Source organism: Peromyscus maniculatus, chromosome 5 (assembly GCF_049852395.1).
Source record: "Peromyscus maniculatus bairdii isolate BWxNUB_F1_BW_parent chromosome 5, HU_Pman_BW_mat_3.1, whole genome shotgun sequence".
Lineage (NCBI taxonomy): Eukaryota > Metazoa > Chordata > Mammalia > Rodentia > Cricetidae > Peromyscus > Peromyscus maniculatus.
Window position 1 is genome coordinate 69,742,185 of NC_134856.1, and position 15,964 is coordinate 69,758,148.

Below are 15,964 nucleotides of genomic sequence, written 5' to 3' on the forward strand. Positions count from 1 at the left end.
ATGCCCGTCTCCTAGCTAAGGAGCCACTGGCATTTGATTGTTGTTGACAAAGGGTCTTAGTTTGCTTTCTACTGCTGTGATGATAGGGAAAGTCAATTTTCTTTAGTAGAGTGACACATGGTATGTCAACTACACTCCATGAGTAATCAGTCAACACAACTGGACTCCATTTGTGTGTGTGTGTGTGTGTGTGTGTGTGTGTGTGTGTGAGAGAGAGAGAGAGAGAGAGAGAGAGAGAGAGAGAGAGAGAGAGAGAGAGAGAGAGAGAGAAGGCAGTGGATGGTGGGGGAGAGAGAAAAAATGAATTTGGGTAGGGAGGGAGTTGAGGGAAGACCTGGGAGGAGTGGAAGAGAGGGTGAATATTATTAAAGCATATTGTATAAAATTATCAAAAAACAAATAAAAACATCTTTTAAAAGGTTACTAAAGAGAAATAGACACCTCCTCATTTCTTACAAGCAAGACATCTCATGGGAGTCAGGCCGATTCAAGCCTTTCTCAGAGGCTTTGATGAAAGGACAATGAGAACCTAGTTCTGTGTCCTTGCCTAGGGGCAGATTTGGCAAAGTCTAGTCAATGGGTTAAGGTTTTCGTTCTTGGCAAACTGGCTTTTTCCCCTAAGGAGACTTATTAACTCCAAGGCCACTGTGTATTTTATCTGTGTTCACATCACTGTGTATTTTATCTGTGTTCACATCACTGTGTATTTTATCTGTGTTCACATCACTGTGTATTTTACCTGTGTTCACATCACTGTGTATTTTACCTGTGTTCACATCACTGTGTATTTTACCTGTGTTCACATCACTGTGTATTTTACCTGTGTTCACATCACTGTGTATTTTATCTGTGTTCACATCACTGTGTATTTTATCTGTGTTCACATCACTGTGTATTTTACCTGTGTTCACATCACTGTGTATTTTACCTGTGTTCACATCACTGTGTATTTCATCTGTGTTCACATCACTGTGTATTTTATCTGTGTTCACATCACTGTGTATTTTACCTGTGTTCACATCACTGTGTATTTTACCTGTGTTCACATCACTGTGTATTTCATCTGTGTTCACATCACTGTGTATTTTATCTGTGTTCACATCACTGTGTATTTTACCTGTGTTCACATCACTGTGTATTTTACCTGTGTTCACATCACTGTGTATTTTACCTGTGTTCACATCACTGTGTATTTTACCTGTGTTCACATCACTGTGTATTTTATCTGTGTTCACATCACTGTGTATTTTATCTGTGTTCACATCACTGTGTATTTTACCTGTGTTCACATCACTGTGTATTTTACCTGTGTTCACATCACTGTGTATTTCATCTGTGTTCACATCACTGTGTATTTTATCTGTGTTCACATCACTGTGTATTTTACCTGTGTTCACATCACTGTGTACGTAGTACACTTGGGATAGTCTGTGTTCTTTTTTTGTGCAATGTTGCTGGATTACCCTCCTGTTGACTCTGTCCCATGGTATAATAACGTCACACTGACTGTTCCCTTTCTCCTTACAGATTGTAGATAAGATGCTGCATTTCTTGACAAACTTGCTTGGCACAGCACATGGTTTGTGAAAGACATCCTGAGCCTAGACTTCCCTATTTTCTTTATCTTCTGACTCCCTGGTCCCTCCTTTCAGTAGTCAGTCACTGAATAACGATCTACTTGATGGTCAAGGTCAGTGTATGATGATCTGATTCATACAGCAGGACTCACATCATGAATGGCTAACAGAATATATTTATGGGACAACCTTGATTTAAGTAAAACTGGATTGTAATGAAGTCAATATAATCTTTTTCAAAAATAGTAATTCTAGTTCACTGAATATTATCACTGTATTCCACTTTAAAAGGTATTATTGGGTTTAATTAGTAAACTTCAACTTTTCATGAAGTTCAAGAATGCCACCTCCAGAACCTATTGGGAATGGGCCTTATACTTAGTTTAAACATTGGCAACATTATTGTCACTGACAGACAGAGGGAGCTTTATCTCAGATACCCATGAGTGGCAAATAGTTAAACCATGTTCAAACAGCACACACAATAGAGCTGTGTTTAGACCCTTGCTTTGATGCACCATTTCCTTGACTCCAACTTTAGTATAACCTGCCATGTAGGGATGATGGTGATGGAGCACCCCATTGCATTTTTGGTATAGACTGGTCTGAATCTGAAATCCTAAGTGAGATCTGTGAAACTGGATTTGTTGTGACTTTGTCTTTAACACCTCACTGGTTATTACCTGCTAACTCCCTTCTTTGCAGGACAGAGATTTTAATAGCACCCACTTTCATGGAACTGCCTCACTGTGGAAGCTGATAATGACAAATGCTATTATTCCGTAACAGGTGCAATAGCTTTATAAAGCTAAGGACAGTTAACAGTGGGGGAAGTCCGGGCCGCTCACTGTAAGCCACGTCTATGGTTTCTGGTGCATATGTGAAGCCTCTTCATGGATACACCCGCATCAGTTTCTACATTTTTAACCTCTGTTTCTCAATCTGATCTGCTGGGATAATGGGTAGCTTCTTTCACAAGTGCTTTCCTTCTCCTTAGAAAGAGAAGGCCTGCACACCCACAAGGACCTTACTGCCCTGGGTTGTAAAAAGCTCAAAGGCCCAAACAAAGGCATCATTGAAACACTGGCATGAAAAAGTAGAAGACTCAAAAAAATCCCTTTGAAAGTCAAGTGATTTCTAATGCTTTGCTTCCCTCACAATGGAGAGTACCTAATTATCTTGTCAGTCAATGGATAAAAAGAACCATCATTGAACCTTCAGTGGCTTTTAGCTGACAACCTGGAAGGAATTCAAAGATCTGACTGGCATTTTCCTATTCCCATCCATTTATTAATGTGAACACGTTTTCTCAATGCCTTTTATCTGTAAAAGGTACTTAATGCTTGTCCTGGTTAGTATTTTTTTTTGTCAACTTGACACATGCTTGGGTTATCTGGGAAGAGGACCCTTAGCTGACAACCTGGAAGGAATTCAAAGATCTGACTGGCATTTTCCTATTCCCATCCATTTATTAATGTGAACACGTTTTCTCAATGCCTTTTATCTGTAAAAGGTACTTAATGCTTGTCCTGGTTAGTATTTTTTTTTGTCAACTTGACACATGCTTGGGTTATCTGGGAAGAGGACCCTTAGTTGAGATCCACAGCCAGGCAACATGCAGAAAAACATTCAGCCCTAAAAGAGATGCTTCCATCAAACCCCTCCCCTCAGGGCTCAGGGAGCTATGTGGAAGAGGAGGTAGAAAGAGTGTAAGAGCCAGAGCAGGTGGAGGACACCAAGGAGTCAAGGTCTTCTAGACACAACAGAGCTGGCACACATACGGATTCACAGAGACTGTGGCAGCATGTACAGGGCCTGCAAATGTCTGCACCAGATGGCGTCCTAGAGCTCAAAGGAGAAGTATTATTTTATTATTTTAGACAAAAAAAGGGGGAGAGTGGTGATATATCGTGTACCCCAATAAAGCTTGCTTGAGGATCAGAGGATGGAGCCAGCCACTAGATTATTAGACATAGAGGCCAGACAGTGGTGGCACACACCCTTAATCCTATCACTCGGGAGGCAGAGATCCTCTGGACCTCTGTGAGTTCAAGGCCATATTGGGAACAAAGGCTGGCAGTGGTGGCACACACCTTTAATCCCAGTGCTGGGAAGCACACACCCCTTTAACCCCAGGTAGTGATGGCAGGGCGAGGGGGCGGGGAAAGGTATATAAGGTGTGAGGAAACAGGAACTAAGGCAGTTCAGCTGAGATCCTTTCGGGTGAAGACTCAGAGGATTTCAGGCAGAGGATTCATGGAGTTGGTGAGGTAACAGATGGTGGCTGTGGCTTGCTCTGTTTCTCTGATCTTTCAGCTTTTACCCCCAATATCTGGTACCATTTTTTTAAATTAAAAAACCATCTAAGACTCCCCCCATCACTAGTCCAGAAGCTAGCCCCCCCCCCCCACCAACTGATAGCTACTTGCTAATGAAAAAAAATAGTTTTCTCCAAGGGAGTCTCACTGGGAAAACAATCTACTCTGAAGTGTAGGCCCATACCCTGCAGTAGATGGCCAACACAAAACAGCTCAACAGCATCTTTGGAAGTTCTTTGTCTCGGTGTTAAGTCAAAGCCACTTTTTCCCTTTCTACCTTACAGGTCCTTGGTGTGTATATTATGGCTTCCAGTTTTCCACTTTTTATGGGACCCTTGTGTATGCGAACAAGCATGTCTCTGCGTCTATATGGGTTTCTTGTGATTTTTCTCTGGCTCTTTTCCTTGTTTGGTTGTTTTGTCATATTTCAATTTATTTTTTTAATTTATTTATCTTACTATTATTCCTGAGATGCCTGTTTGTTTTCTAAGGAGAAACAGAAAGGGTGTGGATCCAGATGAAGGGGAGGTGAGGAGGAACTGGGAAGAGTAAGGGGAGGGGAAACCGTAATTAGAATATATTGTGTGAAAAAAAATCTATCTTCAATAAAAGAAAAAACCACTCCCCTACCAAATACCAAGTCTTAAATGTTTTGATATTTTAATCAATTACATGATTTTTTTTTAAAAAATGTGTCATGTGCTGACTGACAATAAAACAATTTGAAAACTTAAATTTGTGAACATTTGTTGAACTGATGTGTCAGCGGGAACGCGAGGACAGACTGTTAAGATAAAAATAGATGACGGGAGGATGAATCTGTGGAGAAAATCCAGTGGGAATGGTTCAAGAGGAGAGAAGAAAAGACACAATATGAAATTTCCAAACATTTAACAATGCTAATTGTATAGCTTGGAGTGTAAACTGTGATGCTAACAGGCTCACTGAGAACAGCAAATGGTTTGGGATGGTGATGGTGATGGTGGGGAGCCTGTGCAGGTACAGGGACATCTTGGGAACTTCGGTCCCCTCTGCTCACTTTTACTATGAAGTAACTTCTCTAAAAATACAAAAGGCATACTCTTGTGTTTCTTAAACACCTCTGATGGGAGTTGAACTGCCATGGAACAGGGTTAGAATCTATGAGGTTAACTGTTAAGATTTAGACTACATGGAACTTAGCTTTCTTCATACCTGTTTAAAACACTGATGCGACATTTGAAGCTAAGGTGTGGTGGTGTATGTCTGTAATCCCAGCACTAGGGATGCAAAGGTATGAGGAAGTCTGTGAGTTCAAGCCAGCCTGTGCTCCGTAGCAAGATCTTGACTCATAAAGGGGGTGGGAATTGGGAAGGGTGTCAACAGATAAGTGTGTGAGGTGGTATATAGGTTTTCATACTTTCAGGAGTTATACAGACATACAAGTTTGAGCTCCATTTGTAGATGCAGCCACTACCAGTGGCTGGCCATAATGGCTTTGTGGGAATAGATGAAGTAGCAGAGGAAGGAGGTCTACTGAGATGAAGAGGAACATCGTAGCTATGGGTAAGGACAGAGACTGATAGAGATAGAAACCCAAGAGAAGTCTGGAGCCAAGATGCTTGTGTGGTCTTCTAACACTCAGTAACCTTGTACTCAAGCACAGTACTTGGCCAGCTCACACACTGCTTATGCCTCTAGGAATGAGGCTAGAACAATGGCTTCTGAGGAGACCCAAAGTGCTCTTAAATGGAATCGGATTTAAGGGTGCCACAATGATGATCAGCAGGACCATTAGCACACACCCCATTTTTCTCCATTTTTCAAACAGGGATGACCTGTTATCCCTTCTCAGTCAAGACAAGTCATCTTTTCAGGATTCTCCCCACTCCACAATTAAGTATCTTTTGTCCTGCAAATTTTCAGACCCTGGTTTCTCCCCGCAAGCTTATAATTGATTGCGGCTGACTTTATTGAGCACTGCATCTGGGTTGAGATCAAACCACCTTTCTCTCATACATCACTTCAACAGTGCATCAAATGGATTTCATGCTGCAGCAGCTTCTGTAGGGCAGGAAGAGCAGCTGTGGCATTATTACAAATCAAGAAGCTGAATGTAAATGCCGTCAGAGAACCCACTGAACTAACTCAGTCAGCACCAGATCCCAGAGAGCCAGCCGGCTATGCGAAGCCTCTTCGCTGGCCATCGGTGAGTGCCTTGGAGTTCTGCCTGCGGAAGCAGACCCCAAGTGCTGGAGTCCTTCCTCACGGTTGTTTCTCATGATTGAGCTCAAAGCTCCCGTGTTTATATGTGCTTCAGTCTCTTCCCCAGCCCGACTCCCAGACAAGCGATTGATAAGAGACTCCATCAAATAGTGGAGATTTCAGTTTTGGGATTCTAATGATCCATTTTTTATGGTTTTGTACAGTTTAATAATTTTTCAGAACTAATATTCTGGGACATAGGTATTGTTTTCCTTTTTAAAGGTTATTTAATTAATTAAATTTGTGTACGGCTGGGTGGTGGTGGTGGTGGTGGTGGTGGCGGCGGCGGTGGCGGCGGCGGCGCACGCCTTTAATCCCAGCACTCGGGAGGCAGAGCCAGGCGGATCTCTGTGAGGTCGAGGCCAGCCTGGGCTACCAAGTGAGTCTCAGGAAAGGCTCAAAGCTACACAGAGAAACCCTGTCTCGAAAAACCAAAAAAAAAAAAAATCTGTGTGCTTGTGTGTACATGTGCATGTGCATGTGTGTGTGTGTGTGTGTGTGTGTGTGTGTGTGTGTGTGTGTGTAGGCCACATTGGCAAGTGTGTGGTATTCAGAGGACTACAGCCAGGAGTCAGTTCTCCCTGCCACCTGGTGGGAACCGGGGGTCAAATCAGGTTGTCACACCTGAGTACAGGTGCCTCCTCTGCCCAGCGGGTGTCTGATTTGTCTTTGATTCCTCCCCTCTTCTCCTCCCCTTCCCCTCCCCTCTTTCTCCCTTCTTTCTCTCCTCTTCCTCTCCCCCCTTCCCCTCTCCTCCTCCTCCCTTCCTCCCCTTCTCCTCTTCCCTTCCTCCCCCCTCCCCCCTCCTCTTACCCACTCTTATCTCCTTCCCTGTTCTCTCCTCTTCTCTCTTTTCTTCTCCCTCCTTCATTATTTTCTTTTTTAATTAAAACTTTAAGTACCATATGAAGTAATGGGCTTTATTATGACACTTTTCCCTCATGTAAGAAATTATACTTTGTTATTATTTGTACCCTTCCCCTGCCCTGCCCACTGCCCCTGCCTTCCTCTTGCTGGTCTCTCTCCTCCCCACAAATAGTCTTCCTTCTGTTTCTATGTCACATGGATTATACGATGATTCGTCTTCCTTGTTAAAACTAGATTCGGAAAGAAAAAGGTGAATGGAGAGCCATATTCCTCTTTCTCTACTTCCTGGCCGTGGATGTTACAACCTAAGGTAATGCGCAGCTGCAATCTTAAATTGCACATTGTCTTCCATGTTCTGGCCCCTAGAGTAATGCATGTGTATTAGCTGCGGAAAACGGCAAAAATAGAGGTGGAAAACAATCTTATAAAATGAATATCCACCATAAATCTTGAACACACACACAGCATTTGATACTGATAGTTAGACAGTGATGTTAGTAATACTGTTTGCTCTCTGGGTTGGAGTAGGTTATTTAAACCCTTGTAAAACTGTTAAAGATTTCTGTCAAGTGTCTCTCATCCCTTCCCCGTGTGATGCTTTCTGTGCTGGTCAATAGACACAGAGCAAATCCCCTTGATAGGGACAGACACCGGGGACAGACACAGAGACAGGCACAGGACAGATTCACAAGACAGCCTTAAGGCAAGCACAGATTTAGACCCATACAACAGACAGGAGACAAAAGACACAGGGAATAGGAAGTGCAGAGCTCAGATCTGGACTCACTCCTGATTAAGTGACTCTAAAGGGAAATGCTTTTATTTCTTTCCTTAATGTGAAACCAGTGCCTTACTCTGAGTTTATTATTAATTTGCTCAAACTAACTAGAAAAAGTAACACTAATGGCTGCTGAAAATCTGGAATCATAGGAAGTTTCATACAATGATAAAGGGAGAACAAACCTAAAGAATATCCAGAAAATTCCTCATCAGCATTTGCCATAGCTGGATAGAAACATAATCTATGTCCCAGTAATTTCATTCGTAGCTATACGTGTAAGAGAATGTCTGCATATGTTCAGCCAAAAACATACAAGATATTTCCACCAGCATAACTACTTAAAAGCCAGGCTAGAAACAAACCCCACATTTGCCGACATCACAGTGAATACATACATTCTGGTTAGCCACCCGGTGGAGAGAAGAGTAAGCTGATGCTATGAGCATCAATGTGAATGAAAGTTAAGTGGGAATAAAATCTAAACATGATTCCATTTCACAAAATAAGGGAAAAGAAAGGAGGTAAAGATCTGAATACTGACTGCCGCTATAGTGGAGAGTCAATACTGGAAAAAGGCACAAGGAGCCTCGTTATAGCCTGCGTCTTTTTTTTTTTTTTTTTTTTTCAAGACAGGGTTTCTCTGTATAGCTTTGCACCTTTCCTGGAACTCACTCTGTAGCCCAGGTTGGCCTCGAACTCACAGAGATCCACCTGCCTCCGCCTCCCAAGTGCTGGAATTAAAGGTGTGCGCCACCACGACCCGGCGATAACCTGCATCTTGAAGGCATGAGTTGAAGGGAAGTATTCACTTTGTAAAGTCCGTAGACTGTACTGTTAGGATATGACAGTGCTTCATCAGACACAGCGGCAAAGCTGTGTGCCTCCTTCTTCCTCTTAACAATGGACATGCTGCACAGTTCCTGGACAGCATTTTCATGGACTCAATAGAAAAGGTATTTTGTGAAGGAGTCACACACAATGGTGGCCTTGAATGTAGTGTCTATGGTTGTTATATGAATGTCAAATCCTCACTTTTGCAGTTTGGTTCACCAAGTGGCTCATTTATGGCTAATGACGTCTAAGAGAAAGAAGCCTGGTTAACATTCCCCTGGCTCTTTTCCCGTTTCCTGAAGATTAGAAGATGAGCTCTTAGGAAAAGCTGCCTTGGACATGGGGAGATAGAAGTCAAATGTTGAGGGAGGCAGAGACATTCTATCCTTTTGTCTGGGTCAGCATAGGAGAAAGAAAGATTCTAGTTAGTTTGAAACATGGGCTTAGAAGCACTCTTTGGGACAGCCCCTGATACGGCACCCTTACTAATACAGAAATTGAAGTGGAGAAACCAGTCAAGGTAGACAGGTTGAAAAACTGACATTTTTAGTGTTTGCTGTTTCTGAATTGCTTTGTTGTCAGTTGCCACCACATATCCCAGGGAGGACCCCAAAACAGCACAGGACAGTTGTGTGATGAATGGTCATGCCAATTTGACTGGATTAAGAGACACTTAGGATATTATTAAAGTACTTTCTGGTTGTGTCCATGAGGGAACTTCTAGAGTCAATTAGGCTGTGAGGACTCTGACTTAATGAATGGATTAATCCTCTGATAGATTCACCATGTGAATAGGAATATTGAAAAATGGTGGATCTCTCTCTCTCTCTCTCTCTCTCTCTCTCTCTCTCTCTCTCTCTCTCTCTCTCTCTCGTGTGTGTGTGTGTGTGTGTGTGTGTGTGTGTGTGTGTGTGTAGGTGCTGGTTGGAGGAAGTAGGTCACTAAGGCTATGTCTTTGGGGATTTATCCTATATTAGCCTTTTTCTATTACTACCCTGTTCTGCTTCCTGCCTACCATGACATGAAGCCCTCCCGCCCCATATTCTTCTTACCACAATGGGTGGAGAACTCTGCAACTGTAAGCCAAATAAGCCCTTTCTCCCTTAAGTTCTTTCTGTCAGGTATTTGGCCATGGCAATGATAAAATCAATGCAAGGGGAAAGCACATTTTCCTGTAAGTAGCCTGCCTCAGACTCTTCTAATTCTATCCCTAGTAATTCGAGATTCAGTTTCCTTTCCTGTAAAATGGAAAGATGTCTGAATGACCATGACCGTGGAGATCACTTCCATCAGTAAATAGTCTTAGAATTTCCTTTAAAAATGTGTTTGGGACAGGAGGGAAAGATAAAGACCCTTTATATAAAGAGACACTGGTACCTGATATTGTTCAACAAGATCTCAGCATATATGTGCTGCTGAGTTAGCCTTTGGTCTATGGGGCTTGGGAGGAATATGAGACTAAGCAGTCTTGTGTGGATATGAACTCTGCTCCACAGAGAAACATAGCAAAGGAAGGATGTAGAGAAGAGAGGCAAGAATCCCAAGATGGTGAATCAGAGACAAGGGTGACCCCTGACTGGAGGGACAAGGCTACACTTTGGAATGATGAACTGCCTTTTTTAGGGTTCCCTACAAAGCATACTACATGGGGTGGGAAAGGCAGAACTTTTGGGGTATTAACCATCTACCTTTCCAGGTTACTGCCTCTCTGAGTAACGCAGCTTCAACTAAAGACTCAACCCCAGCCTCCGCTGACTGTCTGTGGTGACAGGCAGCATAGACTGGCATTCTGGTGCTCATGTGATCCCAGGTGCTTGCGGCCAGTCCCAGAAAGGCTTAGCTGTTTTGTTGCATCCTGATATATGACTTGAGGGAGCCACTTTGAAATGTGAGATCAATGCTTTTGTGTTTGTGTCAATTGCTTAAGGACATCACAATTAATTTTATACGCTCCAAGTGCTCTGCAATAGTGTGGTAGGGATCCTGTGAAAGGCAGGATGTTTGAGGATGGTTTCTGAAAACTCCCCAGGGGTGTCTACACTGAGAGCAGAAATGGACTGTAGCTGCAGCATCAGTGGAATGGGGAAGTGTCTCTCAGGAACAGAGTTCACACCCTTCTGATTAAATTTACACATTTCTACTTCCTGGCCTTCATTTAATCTTTTCTATAAAGTGTAACTCTGCCATAGAAAAGGCAAAAAGAAACTAAGTATTTTTATTTCACAAGCTCTGGCCCAAATTGTAAATAAATATTTCTCTTTTCATCTTTTTTTTTTTAATATGATGGCATTTATGGGTCTCAGACCTCCCAGTAACACTCCTTTTAGTTATCACAGTATCAATAAGCAACAAATATGAACTACAAAACATATAACTTTGCAACAGAAAAATTAATAATCTATAGTTCATCGAGGCACATTGGACTAATGGAGCCTAATAGAAACCCAAGAGGACTGTTAGACAACGACCAATGGATATGTTTTGGATTTTGAATGAAAAAAGAAGAAAAATAATAGAATTTTCTTTCTAAATCTTTCAAAAGACTGAATTTCTACACTTGTGTTTATTTGAAAGGAACACATTTGTGAGATTTCCTGAGATTATGCTTTGACCCGTACACAGGTGGCAAAAACTTCTTCATTCACTACATAGTTTAATGAAATACGGGCTATCTTACCTGAGGATTTTTAAACACAGCATATTTTTCCTCTTTCTCCAAAAACAGTACTTTGTTTTCTGTGTCTCTTGTCCAGTCTGATAAGACTTCAACAACGTTTTCATGGTCTTCAAATATTCTCTCTGATGAAATAAAAAAGATATTTCAGACGAGAGTCTATTATTGAGTTAAGGGCAATGGTTCACAAGGTTTCTAAAGATTGGCAGATCTTACTTCGTTGGGTTTGAATTTATTCGGCCAAGGGCACATGCTCTGAAAACTGGATGGGTATCTGAACATGGCGGAGGCGGTTACTATGTCAACGACCCCCAAAAGCTCACCGGGGACCCCTGCTCAGCTCCTTCTCTGCCTTCTTGTGTGGCACATCTCCAGGCCCCTGTGTACCTGGTCCCGAGTAAGCTATTTCCTTTCCTGAGCTAGCCATTGTCTCTCGGTGCAGTCCACTGTAAAGAGGCGGAGAACCGGAGCGGCCCGGCGCCCGGCCTCTGCACCAACATCCCTGCCTGCACAACAGGACATCGTTCCTGATGTTTTTATATGTCAGCGCCAGGTTCTGAATCTAGTGACATAAAAACATTATACATGGCAGGAATTACAGCACTTTGGGCGGTAGTTATCATGCTTTTCATTTTAAATCGTTCTTACCGGAGGTATAGCCAGTCACTATGGGAGTGGCTACAGAGCAATGAGTGCTTAAACATTGTGAACAAAACTGTGAACCTCACAACTGATCGCTCTAAAACTCCAAAAACAATAGAGGAATGCCTGAACCAAGCTTGAGAGGAATGGAAGCTTTTTCTTCCCTTGTTTTCTTGACTCACAGAATTGAAGAAAACGTCAAGACCTCTGACCAAGGGTGGGATTATGAGCATGTGCCAGCATGCCTGATTAAGGGACTATTTTAATGCGGACCACTTTCTATAGAAAAAAAATTGCCCTAAAGACCAAAAGGAGATAATTCTTGTTTTCATACAGCCCTCTTGGGAGGCAGTGTGCCCTGAGGATGAATGGAAGGAACAGAGAATTTATTAAATTGCTGAAAGGTAAAAGAAAAAAGGAAAAACAAACAAATGAATAAATAAACAAATGAATAAATAGGCTATCAATTTATTTCATTGCCTTTTGACCCCTGGGGCTGAACCTCTTCCATTAGCAAAGTATTATGATAAGTTGAGTTTGGAGAGAGGAAGGGGAAGTGAGCGTAGGTGTAAGATCTGGCAGTCACATTCTGTCTCAAGGAAGCAACCCAGATCTCCTGCAATCTGCTGAGCTTCCTAAACATGTAGCAGGATGAACCATATTAGCTCTTTCTTCCTCCTTTAGAGTCACTAGCAAGGTGACAGTAAGAAAGTTCATATCCCCCAAAGCCTGGCCACCCTCTACCAACTGAGTGTCTGTCGCAAAGAAACAAGGAAGCAAGTACTCATCTCAGATGAGGGCACTGACCTGTTGTTATGTCTTGAGATCTTGAAATAAATGTATAGGACAGACTAAAGCCCATAATAGAACAAAAGCCAGGCTTTGGAAGTACAGCCCAGATGTGGGGAAGAGACTTACCAATTTGCAACTCGGGATATATTTCATAAAGACACCAGTCCACATTGCAGTCACAATGGGTTTTTTCAAAAAGGTTGTCCAGGACATCCCGAGCCAACTGTCGCTCATCCACCATCAGCGACTTGGTGCTGTTATCGTCCATATGCACCTTAACCACAAGCTGAAGATGAAGCCACAGAGCATCAGTCAGTTTCAGCAACCGGGGCAGGCTGCTAAGCTTAAGGTGCCAGCACCGCTATTATTTCTGACACTGTACATTAGGAATGCATCCTCTGGATAGCTCTCTAGGCTGTTGTTACTGTAGCTCATAGGGTTCACAGTTTGGTAAGACTGCAGATGACTTTTCTCCACCAGCAGTAGTGGCATGGTGGTTATGGGGGGTAACCAGCTGCTTTCTGATCGGATTTAAAGCCTGCTCTATAGGATAGAACTCATGTCTGGTACTATAAACTGGGCCAAGAACCCAAGGCTGAGGGGATCATGGGTCCCAGAGGAGAACCTAATACTACTATTTTACTAAATGGATGTAGCATCAAACTGCCTTCTAAATATTTAACATTTTTATCCACAGATTAATGCCGTGCTTAATGATGAGGACTGCTGCAAAACAGTGTCTTCCGGACAGGACAGGATTGCTGAACTCTTGAACTTACAACAGCTGCCATTACTTGTACAACATTTGTTCAGGAGCAGTACAGTCAAAACTGCAGCGTGGGAGAGGTGTTCAGGAAGCCTCACTCTGACTTAAGGAGCTACTATCAGTTGATGGCACTTGGGAGAGGAAGAGCCAGTTTTCTTCAGGGATATGATCCCTGATAGGTTGCCCATTCTCCACTGGATGGGCCTATCTATACATCTGCACATACTGGCAGCACTGACTGGATTCATTGAGTTGAAAAAAACAGGCTATAAAGTTGGGATGGGATGTGGTAGGGGGTCTTGGAAGAGTTGGAGAGGAGATTTGTGGGGGGTGAATATGGTCAAAATACATTGTGTACATGTCTGTAATTTTCAGAGGGCAAATAGAAAATATTTTAAAAGTGGAATGTATTCCCTGACCTCACTGTGACCTCCTTTATATATTAGAAACACGGAGGTGGAAAAAATAAATTCCAAAACACAAAACAGACAATAAACAAGGCTCTTGGCCCAATTTCAAGCCACTACATTCTGGTGGGGGAGACAGAAAACAACCCTGAAGAAGCACCAACTTCTCGTTTTCCCAACATCCTTCCGTTTCTTGTTCCCGTTTTGTTTTGGGGGCTAGCAGCATTTCTTGATTAAAAGAACTCCCTGTATCTTTGTGACTGAAGTTCCTTTGTTAAAGGGACTTTTAGGGTAAAAGCCTGGGCATGACAGCCTCAATATCCTAGGCTTTGCCACTGTCCCCAGTATGCCAATTAAAGGGACTAATTAAAGTGACCAGCAGAAAGAGGAGATGTATCCAGTAAGACTACCCTGGGAAGAGAAAGATATGAAGAGGTGCAGTGGCCCTGGAGTAGTTGTTTAGGGTATTGGCAAGAGGTTTAAGGTTTAACTAGGGGGCAAGAGATTCGCACAATTAAACAGTCCTGGTTAAGGTGTGGACTTGCCCATCATTGACTTGCCATTGTTTTGACTCCTGTCTGACCTACAAGGTGGCCTCATAAAGTGTCATAACTATATGAAATCTCTTCCCAAGGAAAGTTCTTCCTCTAGTTGTGTCCATTTCAGATAGCCTAGAATGACCTGGATAAAAGAGTATCAATTGAGTAATCATCTTTATCAGGTTGGTCTGTGGACACATCTGTAAGGGACTGTCCTGATTGTTAATTGATGCAGGTTAGCCCAGCCCACTGTGGACTGCATCATTCCTTGCAGAGGTGGTCCTGGGCTGTATAACAATGCTGGCGAAGCATGAATGAGCCTGTGAGTTAGCCAGTGAGCAGGCTAGCAAACTGCATTCTTTCCACAGTTCCTGCCTTGAATTCCAACCTGACTTTGCTCAGTGATGTTCCCTGATCGGGAAGACCAAGTCAAATAAACCATTTCCTTCTCAAGCTTGCTTTTGGTCCGAGTTTTTTTTTAGTCATGTCAACAGAGTGAAACTAGAACAGGCTGATGGCACCAGAGTTCAAGCCTTCCTTCTGCTCTCAGCATGGGGTTAAGAGTGAAATTTGAATTCGTTGAGGTCCATGATTTTAATAGTCTAAAAACACATGGAGGAGACAAGTGTCTCTTTTGGTACTTCTTTACCCATCATGATGGGCACCCTCTTTACCTTGGATAAAGTTGGGTCTTTTTTGTATTTTTCTGTGAAAGATGTCCATGTTCTTGGCTGAGAATTACTGCTATAGAACAGTTATATGTTCTAGGAAACACCACTGAAGTCAGGGCTTAGAAAGCAGTGATTCTGATAGAGAAAAATATCGACATTTGACCACATTTCATTCCTGCTTAGAGATGCTTTAGAAAGAAAAACGTATGCTGCCTTTTCCTTTCATTTTTAGAGGGAGGAAGAGATTGCCAAACCACATAGTTTCATAATGATGGAAGAGGCTCCTTTTTGGGGGGCAGAAATGGAAAACTAGGTTTAATCCACATGTATTTATGAATATCTATAATTGTAAAGTTTAGGAAATTTAAGTGACTGAATAGGAAGAAATTATGTTTATGGTTCCTCACAGATTCTGCCACACTTGCAAGCAGCAGAGTGGTTCTGTACAACACGGGACAGCACCGCATCACGGCAATGCTCCGCAATTCATCACATGATCTTCTCTGGAGCCAAATAATTGGGTAACGAAATCTCATTTTCACTTGCAAATTGTTAAATGGAAAATATTTTAGCCCTGAATCGTGCAAATTACTTTTTTGGGGGGCTTCTATAATAAGATTTACAAATGGAATTGCTCTGTCACAGAGCTTTGGAATAAATTAAATTAACAAATAAGTCAAATTGTGTTTCCAGCTTCAAAAGCTTGGTGGCATAAGCTATGCACATCATTTGTAATTCAAAATAATGTCAGCACCCCACCAGAACCTTAAAAGCAAATACTTCTGTGGCGGGGACCCCCCCCCTTTTTTTTTTAATGAGACAGGGTCTCTGTGTAACTCAGGCTGTCTTTGACCT

At 42.4% G+C, this 15,964-nt stretch overlaps 1 protein-coding gene and 1 long non-coding RNA gene across 5 annotated transcripts in view; one reads left to right on the forward strand and one right to left on the reverse strand.

The window, feature by feature from the left end:
- Nucleotides 1-15,964, reverse strand: part of Apbb1ip (amyloid beta precursor protein binding family B member 1 interacting protein) — a 103,954-nt gene that overhangs the window by 28,338 nt on the left and 59,652 nt on the right. For both annotated transcript variants that reach the window (XM_076572554.1, XM_076572555.1), the window contains exons 6-7: nucleotides 12,853-13,012; nucleotides 11,296-11,417 (exon numbers count right to left, since the gene is read on the reverse strand). In XM_076572554.1, the coding sequence (XP_076428669.1) occupies nucleotides 11,296-11,417; nucleotides 12,853-13,012 (282 nt within the window). The remainder of the gene's footprint in view (nucleotides 1-11,295; nucleotides 11,418-12,852; nucleotides 13,013-15,964) is intronic.
- LOC121829500 (uncharacterized) lies at nucleotides 5,048-14,891 on the forward strand. 3 transcript variants are annotated; one of them, XR_013051440.1, is made up of 4 exons: nucleotides 5,048-5,168; nucleotides 5,706-6,083; nucleotides 7,241-7,316; nucleotides 13,424-14,891. It is a non-coding gene; the product is annotated as an uncharacterized LOC121829500 (long non-coding RNA). The 3 variants fall into 3 exon arrangements; XR_013051442.1 differs by having other exon boundaries at nucleotides 5,907-6,083; XR_013051441.1 differs by having other exon boundaries at nucleotides 5,048-6,083.